Source organism: Marmota flaviventris, chromosome 2 (assembly GCF_047511675.1).
Source record: "Marmota flaviventris isolate mMarFla1 chromosome 2, mMarFla1.hap1, whole genome shotgun sequence".
In the NCBI taxonomy this organism is placed as follows: domain Eukaryota; kingdom Metazoa; phylum Chordata; class Mammalia; order Rodentia; family Sciuridae; genus Marmota; species Marmota flaviventris.
In genome coordinates, this window is record NC_092499.1 from 99604215 (window position 1) to 99619144 (window position 14930).

A 14930-nucleotide genomic window follows, 5' to 3' on the forward strand; every position below is an offset into this window, starting at 1 on the left:
CTGGAATTGTCCACTGTGCTCCACAATCCTTTATCCTTTTCTATCTGTTATTTCTTTAAAAATGTCCATCAGCTCTATCCTTAGCCAGATAAAAACTTGTTTTTCTTGTCCAAGCTTTATATAAACACCAGTGACTTAGAATTGCAAATTCCTCATTAAAGTTTTATCCAAAGGATATAGGAAGACGTGAATGTCCTTAATGGCTGTTCTACATGTCCTGCTCCTGTCTGCTAACCTGTTGATGCACCCAGAGAGTTCCTAACTCTCCCAGGTAGAGGAGGAGATAGTAAAGAAGTGGAGGAGGAGCATACTGAGGCGGGGTGAGAAGCCTGGGCGAGCGCAGTGATCTGGAAGCCAAGAACAGCCGGGAGGTGGGGAGTGGTCGACGTCATCAGAGGCTGCTGAGAACCCGTAGGGGTGCAGGCCGATTTGGCTGGTAGTAGGGGCATGTGACAGAGCAGTGTGACCAGAGAGAAAATGAGAGGCTGGTAGAGAAAGTATGATTAGATGGCCTTTGAGAAGTCCTTCAACTCTCCAAAACAATGGGCTGGTAGCCATGGAAGACATGAGGTTAAGAAAAGGATGGTTTTTGAGTAACAAGATTCTGAAAGTATTTTTCCATGCCAGAAGGTGTGGGTCAGAAGAAACAATGAGACAAATGCTGTGGGTGAGAATGGGAGTCACTGAGGAGGAAGCCTAGAACAGGTGAGCCTCACACCATGAACCGAATATATTCCCTTCTCAAGAACCAAGCTTCCACCTTAATGTCGGTTTCTTTCCAAGGGCTTAGGGCTAAATTTAGGTACATGGATTTAAGGAGACACACACATACATAGAATTTAAATCCAGCATATGGTAATCAAACCTACTCTGAAATCAAACTGGTCTCTAACCTGGGGTCATTTTACAGTTTTATCTTCTGATAAAAGTATTATTTCTAGGAAAAAAATAGTGTAAATCCCTTGTTCAACTGCCAAAAAACTGAATTTTACTCTACTGAGGAATAATGTCTCCAGGATAATGGCCACGACCAGGGACCATGGCTGAGATGATACCATGTTTTCTGATGTCAGCCTGGCAACTTCATGACGGATACTTTCATTGATATCATTTTCTTCTCTAAACAATTTCTGCAGGTGGTTGATTTCTTGACTTAGATGCACCACTTTGAAGTTCAGAGCTTCAATTTCCTTTTCATAGCAATCTTTCTGAGACTGGAAATGGTTCTCCAAAACACTGTTAAAGGAGGATCAAGAAATAAACCACAGGGCCTCTGTTCTGTTATGCTGACTACCGTGAGGGTGTATATATGCAGCAGTTATGAGGGTCATGATTGCAGTTGACTTATGAATATGCATGGTTACAGGCTATGATGTTAGAGATTGTCATTATGGGGTCCATCTGGGTAGTTATGAAGCATTGTGTGGGGTTAGCATGCAGTTAATGATAAAGAAATTTCATTTTAGAAGTTATTAAATTACATTTTTTACTTTCTTAATAGTTAAAAATATATGCCGTGGCCAGGCTCAGTGGTGCACGCCTGTAATCCCAGCGGCCTGGGAGGCTGAGGCAGGAGAATCACAAGTTCAAAGCCAGTTTCAGCAAAAGTGAGGCCCTAAGCAACTCAGTGAGATCCTGTCTCTAAATAAAATACAAAATAGAGCTGGGGATGTGGCTCAGTGGTCTAGTGCCCCAGAGTTTAATCCCTAGTACCCCCCCAAAAAAAATTATATATATGTATATATGTGCTATGTATGGTGCTACAATTGTGAAAACATTTCATTATGTGTGGGAGACCAACCTTACACGTGACTGGGTTACACTCCCCGGCTGGGTGCTGAGGCGCTTAGTTGCAGAAATGTGGCAGAGCTTTCCCCACCCTTCTTAGGTTCGAGGGTCGGTGTCTCGTGCATGGGTGTATCTTGCTACAGCCCCATGGGTGAAGCTATGCTCACCTGTTCCTTTGTAATATAACCCCTTGCCCTGTTTAGGATAGAATCTTCCATGGAAGTGCCTTGTGTGTGTCCCCTTCTCTTACTGTGCCCTTGGGTGTGGCCTATCCAGGTGTCAGTCAACCTGCTGACAGTGGACATCATGAAGATAGACTCAGCCCCCTGAAACCTGACCCCTTGCCTCATTTGAATGGCTTCTCCTCAATAAAAGGGGTCAGCGTGTGCTCGTGCGCTCTCTCTCTCTCTCTCTCTCTCTCTCTCTGGACCCTTAAGGTCAGAGGAGCCGTCACAGCAACCCCAAAGAAAAAGGTATTTGTGTCTCTTGTGTGGTTATTTTGCGCAGCCCATTTAGCCCAGTTCAGCTAGAGTGACCCCTGAGCCTTTTAGTCATGAACAGAAACCCAGCAATTATGCATTATGGGCTTTGGGTGGTGGCAGTGTGTTGGGGTGGTGGGATGTTGGTGGTGGGAAGGCTGCGTGTAGTTACAGGGATATGTGGGAACTCTGTATCCTTTGCTCAACTTTGCTCTGAATCTAAAATTGCTACAAAAAACAAAGTGTATTAATTTAAAGAAGACAAAAAAAACTCCTTAAATATGTCCACATATCCACAAGCAACAGTGACTGACTTATTTGCTATAATTAGCTTTTACTATATAGGCTATAGATTTTATTACTAGGCAGTTTATCCAATGAAGAGATTATTTCTCATTACTAAAATAATTACCTAATTCTCAGAGATATTTCAAGTAACTATTAGATTATTCTCCTGTAAGAACATACTTTATGTGTCAAATCTACAAAAAAAGATAAGCTTTTGGCTTTTCAATAGTCTATTATCTCTGAAAAATAAAACAGAACCCTTACCGTGTTGCTTTCTTTAGTCCTTCATAAGCAAACCAAAGTTCTCCATCCTCATTTAAATGTTCCAAATCTTCCACAGAAAGCCTGGAAAATAAGGAGGGTAGGAAAACTCTATCATCTCTCTCATGTTTTACATGTTTTCAAATGTTTGATGATGCAGAAATGATTACCTGCTTCTTACGTCTTCAACGTCATAGCTCTCGAGAAGTTGTTTGGTGATCTCTGACATCTTTTCTAAAAGGAAAAGGTAGCGCAGTATAAATCACATTTTTACATGATTTCTCTTCTCCATGACATTGCTAGGGACCAGCTAAAGAACTTACCAACTGTTTGCCCAAGTGACCAACCAACCTCCCAGGTATTCAACCAACTAGCTATCCAAGCCACCAACCGACCAACTGAAGGCACACAAGTCACGGGCGACATCACTTCTGCAGGGACACACCTATGATAACTCGGCCTGAATCCCACGGACAGTGACTTATATCTTTGTTACCTCTCATTTCTCGTTTCTGTGACTGCACGTGTTTTTCCACGTCTATCTTCTGGGTCTGAAGCAGCTCGATCTCCTTCTCAAACTCAGAGATGGTCTGAATCATAGTGATGACAAACAGGTGGAGAAAAAAATATTGGTTATGCTTTGCCTGGGACAAGGGAGCTCTTACAGGAGTGGGTGGGGGCAGGTACCCTCCTGGAGTGCCTTCCTAAAATCTCAGAAAGCCATCAATGCTTGTAACAACTGCCCTTGAGCACGGTTCACGGCTCAAAATGCAGTTGTTTATTCTCAGATCTACTTGATTATATCAGTAGAATTAGCTTCTGTATTACAGAAAGGAAGAGATAACTACTAGAGCTTGCAGAGGAGTGGGTAGGGGCCAGCTGGAAAAGTAAATCACAGGGACGAAAGCTCTCTTTCAGGGGATAACGTCTGGGAGGGGCCGTGGGCAGAGCTGCCATCTTCCTGACTGTGGGTTTGGGCTACAGCCAGGCTTAAACGTGGGACAGCGGCCCAGGTAGGGTGACTTCAGGTAGTCAGGAGGGCGGCCTGGGCACTGGGGTCCCTGAAGGGCAGCTCCGGTGCTGGAGAGGCTGTATCCTCCCTTAGCCTGTGAGCTCAGCTCGAGGAAAGATCATGGGTTTGTGCTTTTGTAGCTAAGAGAGACATAAAGATTCTTGGGGCAGCAGAGGTGAATCCCCTCTCCTTGGTATTTTCTGAGTTAGAATTCTGACTAGTCAAGGTCTCCAGCTCCTGAATCCAGAAGGGGCAGGGAGGGGGATCAAAGTTGACATTTACTGAACGCTTGACCTAGATGACCTAATTCTCCTAACAGACCTATAAGGTGAGTAGAGAGATCTTTTATAGATTAAAAAACAAAGGGATACTGATGTAAAGGTTAAATGGCATGTTCAGATCACATGCCAGGTATATGGGCAAACTCAGGACTATCCAGGCCTAAAGCCCTGCTCTTCCTTGAATATTTCGGTGAATGTTATAGGTCACACTTGTATTATGCATTTTAGACTGACTATAACACAACTAACTTGATAACAATGGGTTATTTTCTTGGAAAATCAGACATCTTAATGTTATTACACTGGGGAGCTTGATCTAGAGTTTTAGTTACCAAGGAGGAAGTGAGTGACATCTACTGGAGCCTCACTCCAAGTGCAGCCTCCTGATTTCCCAAATGTAAGAAAGGCTGTAGCCAGATGGTATGACCCTTGCAGATTGATGTCAGTCTAATGTGATTGCTCAGAATAAAGAAGGCGTAGGATTATGTGGCTGAAGGTGATGCTTTCTGATCATGTGTCCTGTATCCTACTTTCAAACAATTGGAGACCAGGATTCAGAAAAAATGGTCAGCCCTGCTAATAGAGTTCAGAGGCTACCCAGATGTAATTCCAGAAGTTCTTATATAAAAAACTATGCATGACTATTCCAGGACATTTATGTAGAATATTTGCATAATTTTATAAATATTCTACTAATGTGTTTCACATATTTACTAGAAGCTTAAAAGCTCTCCAACTTTACAATGAAATGTCTTGTATTTATGAACATAGGTACACATAGGGTTACATTTTCTGGTAGGGAAACAATTAAGGTAAGCCTTAATTATCCAAGCATGGGTCATTGCTTTGTTTGTTTAAAAAATTTTATTCTTTCTAAGAGCTTTTTATTGTTTCCCAGGAACATTTATATGTTTTTATGATAAATAAAATATTAGACAACAGCTAGTATTTTTGTATATGATTTAGCAGTTTAAAATGTCTTTCTATGTGGATTTTCCCTCTCCACTTTTTTATTTTTAATGTAAATTGACATAGTATCGTTATGTATATTTATGGGGTACAAACTAAAGTTAAGATTTTAAATCAAGCTAATTAACATATCCATCCCCTCAAATACTGGTCATTTTTTTGTGGGGAGAACATTTGAAATGTACCCTCTTAACAATCGTGAAATATGCAATACTCTGTTGTTAACTATACTCACCATACTGTGTAATGGATCATTGCTTTGGGGGACTTCTGATGAGAGTTTAGATGGAATATTCTGATATAAAGTAAGTTAATTTTGATATAGGTATTTATAGATGTATAACATGATGGGTTATATAATAAGGGCTCACTTCAATTTATAACTTGATTTGGAAGTATTCTTTAAATCAACATATTTAGATAACTATGCAAATTACATTTACATAGTTATCTAAATATGTGTTGGTGTTTCCCCAGCACCACACACACACAAAAAAAGTCAGTTAGAAAGTTGACTTTTAAACTATGAAATCCAGTTTCATAAGGGGCTCCTGCTCAGAACCTGGTAGACTCAGGCTCCTCTGGCCTTTGGCCCTGATGCCCAGGCTCTCAGTTGTTCAGGAGGGAACATGGAACAGCTTCTACAGGTCGGATGGTTTCCAGATGGCTTCCCAGGGGAGTCTGAAAGCCAGAGTGTCCCACCTTAGCTTGCTTGCTCAGCCGAGCCACTTCCCCCTTGAGGCCATCTGAGGTGACGCGCTCCTCCTCCAGCCGATGGTGGAGTTGTGTTTTCTCATCCTTGAGAGCTTTAATTTCTTCTTTCAGAGATTGAATCTGCTTCTCATAGTCTTGTGTTTTCAACTCAAAACTTTTTTCAAGAAGTCTAGGAAGAAAATGAAGAAAACAACTTAGAACTCTCTCTTCAGTCTTTAATTAGAACAAAATATCATTTTGGAAATAATGAAGAGACCCCCCCACAGAAGAGGAGAAAACAAATTGGGACCTATTGTGATATTTCTACTAGCCAGTGGGTTTATTTGAGCAGACTGTTTCCTGTTCCCCTAGTTAAAAGAAACTTCTTATACCTTCTGATCTGAGAAGTACAGCTTTGAGATGATCATGCACAGGGAACACAGGACCAGGGGCTGAACTTAAGACATAGTGGGGGGCTGGAATACAGCTCAGTTGGAGGAATGCTTGTATCGAATGCACAAAGCCCTGCGTTCAATCTCCAGCAAAAAAAAAGACACAGTGGTTGCTGGGGCTCTGCATTCCTAAGCCATCCCTGGGTTCCATGCAGTCCTCCTGAGGGGCCCCTTCCCTCAGCAAAGACCTTGGCACGCTCTGTCAAGTCAGCTCCTTGCCAGTTTCAAGGACCCTGTAGGGGCTTGGTTTGGTCCTAAAGAAATTAATACAAATTGAGCACCCCAATAATCTGAAAATCCACAATCTGAAATCTAATATTATTTGATCACAACATGATGCTCAAAGATTTCAGGTTTTCGAGCACTTTAGATTTTTAAGTTAGGAAAGTCAAAGCAAAGACTCCAAAACATAAAAAACTGAAATTTGAAGCACTCTGACTCCAAGCATTTGAGATAAGGGATACTCAACCTGTAGAGCAATCTGATAAGTCCAAGGATTTAGCTCTTCAAAATTTTTAGAACACACTGCAACAAATGCAGGTTCCCTGATCTCCTGCTAACTGCATGGGGAAGTTGTGTATTTTATTGTCCCACTGTCTCAACCTCTGGTCCCTAAGAAACATGACAAGAATGTCCCATCTCTTCCCAAACCCTGCCATGCACCACTACTTTGAGGTCTAAACACACACACACACACACACACACACACAGAAAGATTGAGAGGGGGAGAGAGAGAGAGAGATCTAAAAACCTTTGAGTTAATGGAGCAAATTTGATTGGGGAAGGGAGGGGAGGGAAGGGGGCATGGGGGCAGGAAAGATGGTGGAATGAGATGGACATCATTACCCTAGGTACAGGTATGACTACACATATGGTATGATGCTATATTGTGTACAACCAGAGAAATGAAAAGTTGTGCTGCAATTGTGTACAATGAATCAAAATGCATTCTGCTATCATAGAGACCTAATTAGAATAAATAAATTTTAAAAAATGGGTAGAAAAGTGGAATACTAAGCCCTATGACTCAAAGAATTACACATGATCTCAGCCTTCAAAAATGTATAATCCAGGTAAGAATTTCTTTGGTGATGACTGCCTTGTCATGTGATTGGTAACTAGAAGCAGAAATTTTCAGAGTCAAGAAATTGCTCTATCTTCTTGACCTGACTTATCAGTGTTTTTACCCTCAATGTACATGAAAGCTGAAGCTTTTACTTTGACTTACTTATCTATAAATAAGATCTTTAAAAAATTATTATAAAACTCTCCTGTTTTGAAAGAATCCACTTGAAATGTATTTCTTGGAATCTACTCTTTCTACACTGAATTGATATTTCTGGCCCTGTGTGTACTGTGTATATTGTGTATTTCTTGTATGTGCATAAATTGCATGCATGCACAATTTAAAATAGAAACTGAGGTAAAATTGAGGTTTTTCTATAGTAAAACTATAGTCATTAATGGTTATATGTGCTCTTGCGAACATAAACCTAGGAGGAAAGTAACTAATTTTGTGTAATAAAAAAGAATCTAAACCAGAAACAAACAAAAACACTTTGAGTTGATTTCCTTGAGAGATGGGAACCCAAAATGACATCCTTGGAAATTAGCAAGGGGTTTGATATTGACATAAGAAAGGGGACTGACTGGTATAGTCCAAGGTTATGGGGACCTACATTATTCATTTATTTATTTTTGTACTGAGGATTGAAACCAGGGGCACTTAACCATTGAGCCACATCCCCAGCCCTTTTTAAATATTTTATTTAGAGATAGGGACTTGTTAAGTTACTTAGGGCTTCACTAAATTGCTTAGGCTTGCTTTGAATTCATGATCCTCCAGCCTCAGCCTCCAGGGCTGCTGGGATTACAGGCATGTGCCGCTGTATCCCCCGCCTACCTTAGTATTTGTAGGTGGGTTACATAACTTATTTTCTGGGACAGAAATCAAGTTAACAGGTACAGCAGGTGAGGGGAAGAGAGGGAAGTATATTTCTTTGGCCATAATTTTAATTCTTTGATTTCATGGAAGTTGGAGCAGGTGGTTGTCTTTGAATTTCTCACTGTCTTAACAATAAAAAGCAAGAAATTCCTAGCCATCTACTGTGCCCATCTGGCAGAAGCTGTAAGAACAACTTCAGAACCTGTGGTGTCTGAAGGCATATGCTGAGCTCTCACGGATCTCAACATCTTTTACTTCCTAAAAATATTCCCACCCGCCCTCCTGTATCTGTGATGCACTATCTGCAAGCTGAGAAGCAAAGCAGAAAATACCAGAGAGGAGGAAGAGGTGGCTTTAAGTCAAACTAGATTTCATACATTCTTTGTCGTTCTTCTTTTTGTACATCATCAAAGAGCTGCTTGGTGAGGTTGTCCATTTTTTCTGTGAAAAGAAAATGTTCTTTGAAATATGACTGCCAGACCAATGATGATTGTCTCATGTCACATTCAAGAAACTGAGGATGTAAGAACAACCATGTGGCATTTATTTCTAACAGTGCTTGAGATGGAGTGCATGCCAATTTTTTTTTTTTTTATAAATTAGAAATGTAGATGAGAGGGTTTCAAAATAATAATTCTCACTAATCTGTCATGTTGGAATTTATGAATAAATAGTTTCATTTCTAGTACTTTTATTGGCCTGAATGTTAAATGCTTTTTAAAAATAGACATACTGGCGTTAGGACAATAAATATTCTTAGAAATAAACAGAAACCTTTCGGGAAGAAAAAATCACAAATTTATCATAGGGTTTCTCAGTCTCAGCACTATTGGCACTTGGAGTGGATGATCCTTTATTATGGAGAGGGGCTGTCTTGTGTTTTGTAGGGTTTTGAGCAGCATCTCTGGTTTCTACCCTCTGGAAGCCAGTAGTACCTCTGCTCCAGTTGCGACAACCAAAAATGTCTCCAGACCTAGTCAAAGGTCCCAAGGAGCGTGGAGAGAGAAAAAGTGCCCCAGTTGAGCACTACCATCAGTGTTAACCAAGAAAACACGAGTGTCTATTTCATTTGGGCAGCAGAAGAACCCCAAAATGGCAGAATCTCAAACACAAAGTCTGTAGGTTAAGGGGGAACTTGACAAGTAGGAAACCACTGGTAGGGCTCAGGATTTTCCATGGTTATGACAACCCCACATCCCCAATATGCCTCTATACAGCAGGGGCCATCAAGATGGGGGCTTGCAGATGCAGCCTGTCAAGGTGGCATCCATCTTTGCACTCAGCTAACATTCCATCATCTGTAATAAAAAGGGTAGAGGTAGGCAAGCTTAACTTGACTCAGGTTCAAGTTTATCCCAGACCCATGATCCCTTCTGTTCACCACCAACATTTCCATGGACTCCGAGGACCATGATGTCAGCCCTATGAGACAGGGTGGGGGGCATGCCTCCTTATCAGCACCCCAGTTCCTTTCCTGCTTGTCCATCTGGACCCAGGATGCTTACCTCCTCCTCACTGACATGGGCTTCTCCCATGCTCTGCCCTGAGTTCCTCCAGATCCACCACCTGCTGGCTGGGGTGTATGCAAGTCCTCCAACCTGAACCCTCATGTCTTTGTGGCCTCATGGTGGAACTCAAGGAAAAGACCCTTGGCTAAGATAATTAAGTATGGGGACTTCAACTGCCAGATCAGGAACCACCAGGCTCACATTCCTGTTGCCTTTTCTGGGATTTAGCAAGTACTCTCTATTCAAATTTGAGCTGGAAAGATTCAGGTGGATAGAGTTAGGCTAAAGGTAGCTGTTCCATATCCTCAAAGGAAAGTGTTACCCACTAATCCAAGGTCTGCCATCCCTTCAGAGTCAGGACAGTGGCAGATAACATGGGTACCACTTAGACTAAGTAACCCTGATTATCGGAAACTTTCTGTGCATCTTTGATGAGCAACAAATGTCACTGCAGCATTACCCTGACTGTGCGTCACGATTGCCATGGTGTTTTAAAAATACATGTCTGCGCCATCCCAGCAACCACCACCACCCAGACACCCATGCACACGCGTGCACGCACACGTTTCCTGATGCAAATGCTCCAGGCTGACAGTCCAACCATCTGTGCTTTGCAGAGGGTCCGGGGGCTCTGAGGCATAGGAAGGGATTGCTTTGCTGTCTGATAAGAGATGGAACAGATATACAGGGGAAGCCGCCACAGTTAAATATAATATAGTTATAATATAGTTATTTCCTGTGAGGTTAAAAAATGCTCGCGATACTAAGTACACCCAGAGACCCCTGATTCTAAAATGACTGGTTTAGTGAGTGTATGGATTTATCAGCCATCTTGAGTTTTACCTTTCAACTCTTCAGTCTTCTCTTGAAGCTTCAACTGTATTTGCTGTTTCTGTATTTCCAGTTCTGAATTATGCTTCTGAAGCTTTGCCAATTTCTATTAGAGAGAAAGGAGAAAAAAAAAAAAAGAAAAATCTTTTTTCAAAATCTCACTCCAAGTTTGTCACTGCTGCCTTTCTCCATGAAAAGCTCCAGGCTCTCAGACTGGCTTCTCCCCATGGCCCCCGCCCACCAGTAACAGCCAGCACCAGCCCATATGCAAGTGCTCCTAGCCCAGTAAGGCTGACACCCAGGACAAAGCCAAATCCAATGTCTCTTCAATGTCAAGGAAATGACAATGTCCTCCTCCAGAGCTTCTTGACAGCCCGGGAGCTTACACATTTAATATAATATAATTACTTAATTTATGACTCAGGAAGCACGTGAGCATGGCAGAATCTCTATCTTTCAGCTTCTCCTGGTGAAGTACCTGCTAGGCTGGCAGCGGGACCCCTTAGTGCTGATGGCAGGTGACTAGCAGTTCTGGTAATGCCAGTGGCAGCTGTGTGGGTGCACCTGGGCACAAAGTCACAGGGAGGGCAGAGGGGTTCCTTGTTACCTGCTATGGGTGCGAAGGACTTTGGAAAGTGCAGGATAATAGATGGTAATAATAAAGATCTCCTCCTTTAGAATATGTTAGCTCAAGCAAAGGCAGGGCCTATGATGGGTGTTTGGCTAAGTTACTTCACTTGACAATTTTATCCTCACAACAACTCAGTCCCTAACTGTTATTCCTGTTTTACATTCAAGGAAACTAAAGTTCAGAGAGGATAAGTGACTTGGCTAAGGCTGCCCAGCCAGATGGGAGCAAAGCCAAGATTTGAATCTAGGACATCAGGGTTTGGGGTCTATTGCTCTTTTCACTACACCACAAAGATGAAAATCTTCTCCAAGCTTTGCAATGAGGTTCAAGGAAAGATACCTTCAGGGCAGGCCTGATGGATGAGTGACGGAGGATCAAGGTTATCCTAGAAGAGAGAGAAGCATCCATCCAGGGCTCCTTCTCAGTCTTCTCATCACTTTGTAAACATTGGGAGGAGAGAAAATCTGTGCTTCCTGAAGCATTAGCCTCCTCCCTACATAGACTCCAGTCCTCTGGTCTCCCTTCCCTGTGGTCCCACCACTAAGTCTGCTCCGCCCTGTGGTTTACAGTGCTTTACAGTCTCATGTCCCCCATGGAAAATGCACGTGGAACCCCACAGCCACCCTGGCCCTGACCTCTTCCACTGTATCCTTGTATCTCTTGCCCTTCTCCTCGTAATTCTGCCTGTGGGTGGCCGCTCTTTCCAGCTCTGTTTCCAGCTTCTGAATCTTCTCTATGTCACCGGCCCGGAGAGCAGCCAGGCTGGTCAGCTTCTCCACCAACCCGTGGTTCTCTTTGTTCTAGAGAAAAGAAAGCTCAGCGGGTCAGAGGTTTATTGGAAATAAAGAAGCTTTCTTATAACCTGTAACGTGGCCTTACTGGTCACATTTGTCATTATGTCCATGTTTATTAGCATCTTCACCACAGTGAAACGAGTGAGGCAGATCTTGTCAGGGGACTATCTGCCTGAGTTGGTGGCTCTTTTGGTGTAGGGCCCATCTGATCCTGGAGCTCCAAGACAGCTTCAGTGTTGTGGGCTAAACTGTGTCCCCTCAAAAATCCTAATCACTAAACCTTGGATATGACTGTATTTGAAGCTATGTCCCTTAAAGAAATAATTAAGGCAACATGAGACCATTAGGGTGGGCTCTAATGCAATATAATTGTTTTCTTATAAGAAGAGGTTAGGACACAGACACACAGACGGAAGGGCATATAAGGACAGAGGGAGAAGGCAGTGGCTACCAGGCCAGGAGGGAGGCCTCAGAAGGAACCAAGCCCACCAACTTCTTGATCTGGGATATCTGGCTTGCAGAACTGTGGAAGAATGCATCTCTGGTTTTGAGGCCACTCTCTCTGGAGTGCTTTCTGATGGCAAACCCATGCACTTAGAAGGGAGCTCAGGCAGTGTGGGGACCCCACCAGGCACTGCTCCTGTTAGGCCATGGCTGTGTCTAAGCACATCCTGTGCATCTGACAACATACAGACCTGCTGCACAAGAGTGTGATAAGGAGAAACTGCAATAAAACCTCAGGTTTATTCATTGACTCATTAAGGACCCCCATGATGTTGTTTAGGATTAAGTTTAAAGTTCACTGTAGAAGAATCTCTGTATTATTAGAAACAGATCCAGGAGTAAGTTTTATATATTATAATTCACAGCTCTCCACTGGCTGAGAACATATGGATTTTTTTCCCCCTACCAGTGGAGAATCAGATGGGGCTGCAGCAAGGCCCTAAGGTACCTGTGGGCAAGTTAGAAAACAGCAAGTCCTCTGAGCTGACAGTCTTGAGGGATGCCGGCTCCATCTTTGTGCATGTTAGAAAAAGGCACCCTTGCTTCAAGCAGCACAGCTTCAGATAGATACAAATTTCTAGCCAGACTGGATTCAGGCCCACTTGCCCTCTTGGGCACTCGCCCTTCTGCAGTGAGCAACCTACACAACCATGTGAAGCAACCTTTAGAGTGTAATCCTGCAACCTAGCCCAGGAAGTCCTTGGAACCTGTTTGAACCTCCTAATATGGGCACACACCTTCATAACAAAGATAAGGATCTGATCCAGAACAAAATAAATCTATGTGAGAAGTATATATGGAACTATATATTATGAACACCTACCTGATCCTCTAGCTTTTTCTGCAAACGCTGGACCCTGTAAGTCAGCTGAATGTTGAGCACAAATCGTCGGATATTCTGGAATCTGCGCCTGGCCAGCCATGCCCGGGCATATTTCTGAAGGATCACGGCCTTGTGTTCCTCCAGCATCTTTAAAGCAAGATTTTGTAAAATGTAAGCTGGATCTCCACTGCTTCTCTTGCTGACTCTTCCCATGCTGGAAGATGAAACTACCAAGGCATTCCCACATTCCTACCGTGCAAAATATGAGTTTCTTGCCATCAACCCACAGAGCCCATCTACCTGGACTTCTCAAACAACCAGCAAATCCCAGTTGTGGCAGATGGGTGTGAATAGACGCTCTCACACCCAGGAAGGTCTTCATGCAGAAAAACCCCCTCACCACTGGTGGTAAAAACCAGCATGAGTCCTGGAAAACCCACCTCCCAGGAAGCACTGTACCTTTCGATACCTCCTCCTGGCCAGGAATCCTCGGGTGTAGGCCTGGATGGTGATGGTGGCCACGCGGATCAGCTGGTATAGATTGCGGACCAGGTACCCACGGCAGTGCTTCTGAATGATGATGGCCGCCCAGGCTTCTTTCAAGGCCAAGGCAGTGATAGCTTTCCTTAGTTGAAAGAATGTGGGGTCATTCTGTTGTCCACAGTGCCCAGCTCTTGCTACCCAACTGCAAGCTTGAGCAGTTTTCAGTAGGGAGTGTCCAAATGTCTCTCATCTCTACAGCTGAAGGCTTTAAGTGGTTTATCATAATATGAACTTGAGGCCTGTCCTGGTTACCTTTCCTTTCCACCCTGATCTGGCTATGGGTCATTTCAGGCACTGAGGGACTACAGGAGGCCTTTCATGTGCTGATTATTCAAGCCAGCTGATCCACCTCCATGCACGTCCCCACAGAGACAGTGACACTGAGATGGTGCGCCAGCATTTCACTTGCTTATGCACGGATTCATCAGAGAGATCAGGCTGGAGGCTGTGTAGATTAGGAGTTAGCAAGCAATGGTCCAAATCTGCAGCCATCCGTTACTGTCCAGCCTTACGGGAACATAGCCATGCCTATTGTTTAAATATTGCCTATGGCAGCTACTATGGTTTAGATGTGGGTGAGAGTTCACATTCTAGAAGCTTGGTTCTCAGTGTGATGTGAAAGGTGGTGTATATTTCAAGAAGTAGACCCTGCTGGAAGGAATTGAGATATTGGGGATGCTGTCCTTCGAAGGGAGCCATGCTGGTCTGATGGAGTAAGTCAGCTGTCATGAGAACAGGTTTTTATAAAGAACAGCCACCTAATGCAGTGACCTCTGTGCTTTCCTGTTTCTCTTCCATGTTGTGATACAGCCAAGGTGGCCCTTCTCAGAGGCCAAACCAGTAGGGCTGCCCCATCCTCTAAAACTGTGAGTTAAATTAACTTATTTCCTTTATAAAGTACTCAGACTCAGACTTTTTGTTATTGCAACAGAAAATGAACTAATACAGCTGCATTCTTGCTATGATGGCAGAGCTCAATAGCTGCAACAGAGGCTATAAACCTCTAAGGAGTCAAATGGTCACTATCAGACACTTTACAGAAAAATTTTGTCAAGTCCCGAGTAAAGGACTGTAGGTAACAAAAAAATCTTTCCTTCAAAACTTACAGTCTCATGGAGCTGACAGACT

At 43.1% G+C, this 14930-nt stretch overlaps 1 protein-coding gene across 1 annotated transcript in view; it reads right to left on the reverse strand.

Annotated features, from left to right (window-relative positions):
- The window catches only part of Myo5c (myosin VC), a 92101-nt gene that overhangs the window by 23768 nt on the left and 53403 nt on the right, over nucleotides 1-14930 (reverse strand). The window contains exons 20-29 of the mRNA XM_027925940.3: nucleotides 13719-13884; nucleotides 13260-13406; nucleotides 11774-11938; nucleotides 10520-10613; nucleotides 8546-8609; nucleotides 5781-5961; nucleotides 3313-3406; nucleotides 2987-3050; nucleotides 2820-2900; nucleotides 1056-1236 (exon numbers count right to left, since the gene is read on the reverse strand). Coding sequence (XP_027781741.2) covers nucleotides 1056-1236; nucleotides 2820-2900; nucleotides 2987-3050; nucleotides 3313-3406; nucleotides 5781-5961; nucleotides 8546-8609; nucleotides 10520-10613; nucleotides 11774-11938; nucleotides 13260-13406; nucleotides 13719-13884 — 1237 coding nt within the window. The remainder of the gene's footprint in view (nucleotides 1-1055; nucleotides 1237-2819; nucleotides 2901-2986; nucleotides 3051-3312; nucleotides 3407-5780; nucleotides 5962-8545; nucleotides 8610-10519; nucleotides 10614-11773; nucleotides 11939-13259; nucleotides 13407-13718; nucleotides 13885-14930) is intronic.